At 34.5% G+C, this 9,782-nt stretch overlaps 1 protein-coding gene across 1 annotated transcript in view; it reads left to right on the top strand.

Annotated features, from left to right (window-relative positions):
• Positions 1-997: 997 nt before the first annotated feature.
• myo7bb (myosin VIIBb) overlaps positions 998-9,782 on the top strand; it is a gene marked incomplete at its 3' end in the record, with an annotated part of 45,778 nt that continues 36,993 nt past the window's right edge. Inside the window, exons 1-9 of the mRNA XM_079819459.1 lie at positions 998-1,123; positions 2,090-2,274; positions 4,101-4,222; positions 4,303-4,445; positions 4,655-4,768; positions 5,045-5,198; positions 5,321-5,397; positions 7,905-8,024; positions 8,627-8,769. Coding sequence (XP_079675585.1) covers positions 1,013-1,123; positions 2,090-2,274; positions 4,101-4,222; positions 4,303-4,445; positions 4,655-4,768; positions 5,045-5,198; positions 5,321-5,397; positions 7,905-8,024; positions 8,627-8,769 — 1,169 coding nt within the window. The 5' untranslated portion in view covers positions 998-1,012. The remainder of the gene's footprint in view (positions 1,124-2,089; positions 2,275-4,100; positions 4,223-4,302; positions 4,446-4,654; positions 4,769-5,044; positions 5,199-5,320; positions 5,398-7,904; positions 8,025-8,626; positions 8,770-9,782) is intronic.

The following is a 9,782-nucleotide window of genomic DNA, read 5'->3' as shown; positions in this document are numbered from 1 at the left end:
AAGTGCCTTTTTTCAGTTTTTAATTTTAATTGGATGCCTGTGGTACAAAAAGGATTTTCCAAATGATGTTAAAAAAGGTAATTCGTTTTATGGTTCTTAAAATAATTAATGTGTTCATTTGTTTCTCGTTTTAAGGTCATTTTTATTTAATTCATTTATATTTTATATTGTTTCGTTTTTGTTATTTTAGTTTTATTTTATTTTTTTAATTAAATTCATTTTATTTTGCAGTAGTAATACGTTTATTTGTTGTGAATCATTTATTGAAAGACAATTTCAAGGCTTTAATTTGGTTTTAAAATCTGAATCTGAATCTAGGGGGACTACTTCTGGATTGACTCCAGTACTGGGGTTCCTATTGGAGGGTGTGTGAAGATCTCAGACAGTGGACGGTGTTGCCTGGTTGATGATGAAGGGAAGGTAAAAATGATTACTTAGAGACCGGTCACTAGTTTCAAATACTCAGTTCAAGACCCTCTTTAATTAGGTATTTTCTGTAAATTCTGCCCTCCAAACTAAAATTCCACTATTATCACATTTTTGCTGATCTGTCATGTCAAGACAAGGGTATTTCTCTTAAATGCCATGTGGATCAAATCGCCACTTGTGTTTTGAATATTATAACCTACATTTTTCAATTAGTCAGTGGAGATTATAATTTTTTTCAGACTGCCATTTGAATTGAGAGAATTTTTGCAGTAACTTGTGAACTGAAAATGCTTGTTATTGTATATATTATATTAGGCTGTTTAATGGCAGTTTCCTTTGTGACAACAGCCTCATATTATACCCCACTCTTATGTGGTCATCTTTTTTTTCCCCCAAGACTAAAATAAGTGTCTATACAGAAAATTCATTCAACAAATATACCCTGAAAATATTCACTGGAGTAAAAAATGTGACAACTTGCCCCGCTCTCTCCTGTATGCAGTCTCATGATGAGTCTTATGTATTGTGATGGTTTTCCCAGGAGCGCTTTATCCCGGAGGGGGAGAGGGCCAGTCTTAAGCCTATGCATCCCACCTCAGTGGAGGGTGTGGATGACATGATCAGACTGGGCGACCTCAGTGAAGCTGGTTTACTCCGAAATCTGCTGGTGCGCCACAGGCAGGGTATTATATATGTGAGTGGATTCATGTTACTTTGTCATAGCAAAAATTAATTAATTTGATGATTTTAAGTTAGCCTCTGTATTCATCAAATGTAATATAATGTTTTTTTTCCAAATTTGTATTTCAGTTTTGTATTTTATCGTAATTTTAATGGTAAAAGACTGCAAAAATACTTTGGTAAGAACCTACTAATTGGTTAAGAGTAAGTTCACTTACTGGGTTACAGAGCTAATGGGTCATTTCATGTAATTTTACAGTAAATTATTGTTGAACATTTTTTAGAAGTGAAAATGAACAAGTCATCTTGTAGTTTACAGTAAAAAAACGTATGTTGAAATTCCCAGAAATCCCTGATTGACAGCTCACATTTGATAGTTTATGATTGAAATAACTGTTTCCTTCCTGTTACTATGATGGTGTTTTGTATTTGTGTGTGATATTGTGTACACCTAGTATTTATCTCCGCTTGTGGAAGAACTTCTTGTGATGAATTTGGTTGATTAACTATACATTTTACTGTAAATTTAAGACAGGATACATTTCTGTAAAGCTTCAAATGTTGCTACCATATTTTACAGGAAAGTTCTGGTAACCACAGCTGCCATTTTTACTGGGATTTTTGTACATTTGTTTCATTGCAAGTTCAATAATGGGCATAACAATTTGAGTAAAAAAGTTAATTGAAAAATGACTATGAATTTCATAGTGTCTATTTTGCTGTAATTACAGCAGCAATTGAGCAGCATGAATAAGTCACATGCTCAGTATCATAAATGTATCTTGATTCGTGACCTAGAAATAGCGTAGATTCTGAAATATATTTATTACAAATTTTTACATCACAAGGTTTCATTGTTATAAATCCTAAAACGTTATGCTTATTTTTTTAGAATAAATAAAATGTAGATGCCATGTTTAGATCCCACTATATAAGCTGTGTGTTATATTTAGTTTTTTTTCCTGTGTGTGCTGTTTAGACCTATATTGGCTCTGTCCTAGTGGCAATGAATCCCTATCAGATGCTGCCCATCTACACAGCGGATCAGGTGCACCAGTATCACGGCCGTAAGCTGGGCGAGCTCCCACCACACATCTTTGCCATTGCTGACAGTTGTCACTTCAACATGTGCCGCAATAAGCGCAACCAGTGCTGCATTATCAGGTACATATTTGTTCTTTTCTTCTGAACATCGAGAATGTAATCTAATGGCTGTATTATGAAAGTAGCAATGTTATATGGTTATAATGTAAGGATGTAGAAGTTACAATGGCTATATGTACAGGTATGCTGCTTTTGTAAGGGAATGTTGTTTCATTTTAGTCGCACATCAAACAAATGTTGTGGTCGATGTTCAAAATAGAGTTCAGCTTGAACTTATGCTAGAAACAGTGAATGTAAACAGCCATCAAACCCAATGGAGTAGAATGGCTTTGCTAACCGTTCTATTCTGTTCTAGTCTTTTCTATTTTATTCCATTCTATTTTTTTTGCTAATGCCAGTAACAGTGAATGTAAATATCTTATTCTATTCTGTTCTGTTCTATTCTATTATTTTCTGTTCTATTCGCTGATGTCAGAAACATTGAATGTAAACAGCCATCAAACCCAATGATGTAGAATGGCTTTATCTATTCTGTTCTATTCTATTATTTTCTATTCTATTCGCTGATGTCAGAAACATTGAATGTAAACAGCCATCAAACCCAATGATGTAGAATGGCTTTATCTATTCTGTTCTATTCTATTCCATTCCATTCCATTCTATTCTATTCTATTCTATTCTATTTGCTAATGTCAGAAACAGTGAATGTAAACAGCCATCAAACCCAATGGTGTAGAATGGCTTTGTTAACTATTCTATTCTATTCTATTGTTTTTTCTAATGCCAAAACGGTGAATGTAAATATCTTATTCTATTCTGCTCTGTTCTATTCTATTCTTTTCTATTATATTCGCTAATGTCAGAAACATTGAATGTATCAGCCCTCAAATCCAGTGATTTAGAATGGCTTTAACTATTCTATTCTATTCTATTTTATTTGCTAATGTCAGAAACAGTGAATGTAAACAGCCATCAAACCCAACGGAGTAGAATGGCTTTGCTTACCGTTCTATTCTATTCTGTTCTAGTATTTTCTATTTTATTCTAATTCTATTCTATATTAATTATATTCTGTTCTAGTAGCAGTGTTCATTACAGAATTCACATTTCATCTTCTGATTGAATATGTTTAATCACACTGCAGCTCTGTCTCAAGAATAGAATAGAATTGTTAAAGGCATTCTAAATCATTGGATTTGATGGCTGTTTACATTCAATGTTTCTGACATTAGAGAATAGAATAGAAAAGAATAGAATAGAACAGAATAGTATAAAATAGAAAATACTAGAACAGAATAGAATAGAACGGTTAGCAAAGCCATTCTACTCCGTTGGGTTTGATGGCTGTTTACATTCACTGTTTCTGACATTAGCGAATAGAATAGAATAGCCATTAAATCCAACGGTGTAGAATGGCTTTAACTATTCTATTCTATTCTATTCTATTCTATTCTATTCTATTCACTAATGTCAGAAACAGTGAATGTAAACTGCCATTAAATCCAATGGTGTAGAATGGCTTTGCTAACTATTCTATTCTATTCTTTCTAGTCTTTTCTATTTTATTCTATTCTGTTCTGTTCTATTCTATTCGCTTATGCTAGAAAGTTAATTTAAACAGCCATCAAACCCAATGGTGAAGATTGGCTTTAATTATTCTATTCTAATTCTATTCTATATTAATTATATTATGTTCTAGTAGCAGAGTTCATTACAGAATTCACATTTCATCTTCTGATTGAATATGTTTAATCACTCTGCAGCTCTGTCTCAATGGATTTGAACACATTTATATTTATTGATTTAGCAGATACCATTATCTATAGGGCCTTAAAAATCAGAGCAAACAATGAATGAATAATAAACGCTTCCGGTTTGTGTGTCAGTGGAGAATCTGGTGCAGGAAAGACAGAAAGCACTAAACTGATTCTTCAGTTCCTGGCTGCTGTGAGCGGGCAGCACTCCTGGATAGAGCAGCAGATCATACAGGCCAACCCTGTCCTGGAGGGTAAGCACTGAACATGCTTGTTTGGTGGACCTTTTCAATCTTTTCCGAAGAAAGCTGTCTCACGTATTCATGTCTTACAGCCTTTGGGAATGCCAAAACCATTCGCAATGATAACTCCAGCAGATTTGGGAAATATGTGGAGATCTTCTTCAATAAACAGGGCGTTATAGAGGGAGCTCACATGGAGCAGTACTTGTTGGAGAAGTCTCGTGTCTGTCATCAGGTGAGACTAACTTGCACCCTTACGTGAGGAAGAAAAGGCATCAAGATTGGCTTTGCGCTTTTATGAGCGTCGTTCGATTCAAACAGTATGATATTGCTCATGAAAATGATCTTCTATCTAATTATCTTCTATCCTCTAATTATATTCTATCTTCTCGCATTTTAATGATTAAAACCTAGAAATAAAATGTATTGTTTATTTATTTTTAGGCACCACAGGAAAGGAACTACCACATTTTCTATTGTATGTTATCCGGGATGCAAAGTGAGCAGAAGAAGATTCTCTCCCTTGGTAATGCATCACAGTTCAAGTACCTGACTGAGGTGAGCGCTTCAATTCATGTTTAGTAGTTTAATAGAGGATAACTGTGACACTTTTTGTACTCAGTAAATGTTTAATCTTAAGTTTTGGAGTTTTGCTGTAAATTTAAATGTATCATTTAATTGAGTCGAATACAATTAAATAATACTGGTGTTACATCCATTGAGTGTTGCATTCACTCCAGCTCTCTAATTCAGATTCCTATAACAGGTTTTGAAATTAATAATCATTGACTGTGGCACAAGTACAACATCTGACTCTTCTGTTGTTTTTTTTAGGGTGACTGTTTGACATGTGATGGTCGTGACGATGCTGATGAGTTCGGACGTATTCGTGCTGCTCTAAAGGTCCTCACTTTCACAGACAGGGACTGCTGGGAAATCTTCAAATTACTCGCTGCCATTCTACACATGGGCAATACCAACTTTCAGAGTTAGTGTCAATAATCTTTCTGTTACAGTAATGTGTAAACTAAATATATATATATATATATATATTGTAGTTAATTATACCATCAATTGAAGTTGACTGATTTGCTGATATTCTTTTTTCAGGCACTATAATGAATAACATGGACAGCTGTGATGTTCTGTCATCGAATCATTTTTCTGTCACTGCCAAGTTGTTGGAGGTAAAAATGCTTAAACTTCAAATTCAAGCTTACTATCGTTTATGTAGGGGAGAGCGGGGCACAACCTAACGCGGGGTTAGTAGTAACACACATGGTTTAAAACTTTCCACATATGCCAGGATGACGAAACTTAGTGTATGTACTAGTTGCCATATCAGCATTATTTACAGAAAAATATTGCGCCAAAATTTAAAAATGAACATTTATTTAACCATAGCAAATGTAAATTTCTTACTTAAAGGTGCAATATGTAACATTTTTTCAGTGAATTATCCCCAAACCACTAGGCCAGTGTTATATATTTTGTTCAGTTGAGTACTTACAGTATCCCAAATGTTTCCAACTATTTGTAAATTGTGAGAAATTGCTATTTTAACCAAGGAACCGGGACGTGTGAGGAAGTCGCCTGTCAATTGCGCCATATCTGCGTTCCGCTCGGTTTCCGGTTTTATTTTGCAGACACGCTTTACTCCCACTTAGACATGTGCCGGTAAACGGTAATACGATATACCGCAATAATGAACATGCACAATATTGTTATCGTGGGCACTTCAAAATACCGTGAATAATTATTTATTACGAATTATTCAGATTTTTAGAATTAATTTTAAGAATACTTTACCCATCAACCGTTTAAAATGAAAAACACGTCAAAGAGGAACGCACTGATGTAAATAGACCGTGCATGAGCCGAGCACATGGCGGAATGAGGAGACACGCTGAAGTGCACATTCATTCTTCGACAGCAGAGGGCGCTGACGGAACAGCAGAAATGCAGCCGTTTCCCCAGTAATCACATAACCTAATACATAATACTTAAAGACTTAAGGCTATTAATTTTCAAACTTGCATTTTAATCTGGACTAAATTACATGCCCTAGATATTGTTTGAATATGTTCTGACTGTTGTTCAATCAACCACTTTACAAGGCTCCAGTATTTAACATTAGTTCCTTCATTAACAAACTGACAATGAAAAATATTTCTAAAGCTTGTATTAATCTTAGTTAAATGTACATTTCAGCATACCTATTGTTCTTTATAATTCTTTTGCACTTTAATATGTTTTAAATATTTGTTTACTTTATACATTTTTGTGTATTGCTTTATTGTATTTAAATGTTTGGTTTTTTTGTTATAAGTGATTTAACCTGTTATAGTATGACAACACTTTTTTTGCAACTTATTTCAATATCGTGATAATACCGTATACCGTGATAAAAGCTTCAGCAATTAATCGCAACATGAAAATTTGATACCGGCACATGCCTACTCTCACTGCAGTTTGCATCAAGTGTCATAGCAGCCGTTGAGCGTACGCACAGAGTAATGTCATAACATGATTTTCAACACACTCAGATGTATCTAATATATTAAAAAGAGCTGCGTTACGTCAAAAGCGGAAGTGACACTGACGACTGTGGCATAATAAAAGTCTTGTTGCTCACGAAGCGTGTGTTGCGTTCATCTTATTAACAATCTCTCCAGCGGCCTTGCTCAGCTCCACAACACTCGGTCCTGCTCTGCTTCTTATTACAGTAACTTTAAAAATCGCATCCATGAACATGATTTCTTCTCGAGTCCTATCCCGATTCTTTTCCACCGGCTGTGAGGTGAAGACCACGTCCCAAGATTCTGCGCTCACACTTGGCGTCATCAAACTACGCCTTTGTTTTGAATAGGCGACTTCTAGTGGACGGAAAAGTTACATTATGCCGCTTTAAGTTTGTTTTTCATCTCTGTTTTTTGTTTATTTAAAATAAGAAAAATCTGATATTATTTTAACCTTATATCTGTTATTTAAGAGTGGAGTTAGTTCTTTAATGCTGATCTAAGCAGAAGACACGAGCCGGGTTTAAATCCCAGTTGTGCAGGTGGGGCATGTTGTCACACTGCGTTACAATGTGCCCCTATTAGAACTACGCTATTCTATTCTATACTTTTATGAATTATTTTGAGAAAACCATGAGAAAAAGGTAAATAAGGACTGAGAGTCAATGTTCAGAAATTATTCATTATTATTATGTTTTGAGCTATGCTGTATAGCTTTGTTTTGTGATGTGTTTGTTGTCAAACTCAAAAATTAGTAAATTTTTAATGATTAAAAAATGCCATTATTTTATTAAAAAAGGTTAATAGTTGTATTTTATTGACAATATTTAATATTTAAGTATGATTTGGATTTTTTTTAATTATATCAGATAACAATTTAAGCTGTCATTTGGTCATGTTACAATGTACCCCACCTATGGGGCATGTTGTCACGTTTCACTTCCATTCTTTCAGGGTAAATCAAGAAAAAAAGTATACACTATATTAATGAAACAAAACCACATAATTGTACAAGACGTGTGAAATTAATGTGGGAAAAAATAAATACTCTGAACCCCAAGTGGATTAACACAAACTGAGAAAGTCAAAAAGGCGTTAGGTTGTGCCCCGCTCTCCCATAATCTAAAATTTGGCTGCTGAATGTATTTGATGACAGCACTTCTTTCATTTTGCAGGTAGAAGATGACCTTCTTGAAAAGAGTCTTACCCATCGCTCCTTCATGACAAATAGAGAGATAGTCACTAAAGCCCTCAGCTCAGAGCAGGCCACAGACACCAGAGATGCTTTTGCCAAGGTACCCACATGCTTTTATCCAAAAGGCCATTTTGGGGATTTAACATAGATACAGGATTAGTTACACTGTGCGTGTGCGCGTGTGTGTGTGTGTGTGTGTGTGTGTGCGCGCGTGTGTGTTTTTAAGTCCCTTTTGCTCACCAAGGCTGCATTTATTTGACCCAACATACAGTAAAAACAGTAATATTGTGAAATATAATTACAATTACTTACTATTTATTTTAAAATACCAATTTACTAATTTATTTTAAAATGTAATTTATACCTGTGATGGTAAAGCTGAATTTTCAGCATTGTTACTCTAGTCTTCAGTGTCACTGCTTTGGGTTCTCAAGAAATATTTTTGTGGAAATCACCTTTTTTTTCAGGATTATTTGATGAAAAGAAAGTCTAAAAGGGCAGTAATTATTTTAAATGTTTTTTTGTGTAGACATTTAAAAGGCTTTATACTGTCACTTTTGATTCAAGTAATGTGTCCTTGCTGAATAAAATTAATACTTTGCAAAAAACAAAAAACTTATGTATATAACCAACATACATTCAGGCTTCCTAAATGCTCATTATTGTTGCACATCATTTAATGTTTGTCCTACTTCCTGACAGGCCATGTACGGAAGGCTGTTTGTTTGGATGTTCACAAGAATAAACAGCACCATTCACAAACCCCAAACTGATGAGTCCTCTTACACGCGCAAGTACATTGGCCTGCTTGACATTTTTGGCTTTGAGAATTTCCCTCAGAACAGGTAAGTGTCTAAAAATTACTTTAAACTACAAAATATAATGATAAATGAACGTGGTTGATCAGCAGGGGTTTAAATTACTTGAGTAGGGGAGAGCGTGGCACAGCCTAACACTTTTTGACTTTCTCAGTTTGTGTAAATGCACTTGGGGTTCAGAGTATTTATTTTTTCCCACATTAATTTCACACGTCTAGTACAATTATGTTTCCCTTTGTTTCATTAATACAGTGTATACTTTTTTCTTGATTTATCCTGAAAGAACGGAAGTCAAATGTGACATGCCCTTAGGTGGGGTACATTGTAACATGTGAGGGGCACATTGTAACATGACCATATGACCACTTAAAATGATATCTGATATAATAAAAAAAATATATATTTTTTAAATAATTAAAAATAAACTCATTTTTGAGTTTGATAACAAACACACCACAAAACACAGCTATACAGCATAGCTCAAAACATAATAATAATGAGTAATTTTTGAACATTGACTATTGGTCTTTATTCACCTGTTTCTCATGGTTTCTCAATAGACTTCATAAAAGTCGTTAATGTGAATTACCTTGCAAACATCATAGAATAGCATAGTTCTAATTGAGGCACATTGTAATGCAGTGTTACATGTCCCACGGCTAAATAACAGATTGGGGATTTAAATAATGTCTCTTTTTTTTAATTGTTTTCCCACAGTAGAAAGTTAACATTAACAGTATCACAACACACAACATAAAGTTCTATTCATGTTACAGGGTGTACAAAACCTAAAAGACATAATAAACCAACAACAGATAAACAGTCACATTGATTTAGAGCAAAGGGAATTAGCAGAGATTAACAGCAGTCTGATATGCATGGGAAAGGAGTTCCTTTATATATTCCCAAAGGGGAGACTTTCATCAAAAAAAGCCAAAATTCATCAGATTTTTGATAGGTTTGTCATAGGTAAGCTTTTCAAGTGGTTACCATAGCGATCTGTGATGTCCACATTTTAAAGGATGGAGCCTGTGATGCAG

Source organism: Gobio gobio (assembly GCF_949357685.1).
Source record: "Gobio gobio genome assembly, chromosome: 6".
NCBI lineage: Eukaryota > Metazoa > Chordata > Actinopteri > Cypriniformes > Gobionidae > Gobio > Gobio gobio.
The sequence above is the reverse complement of the archived record's forward strand: the minus strand, read 5'-3'. Positions and strand labels throughout refer to the sequence as shown.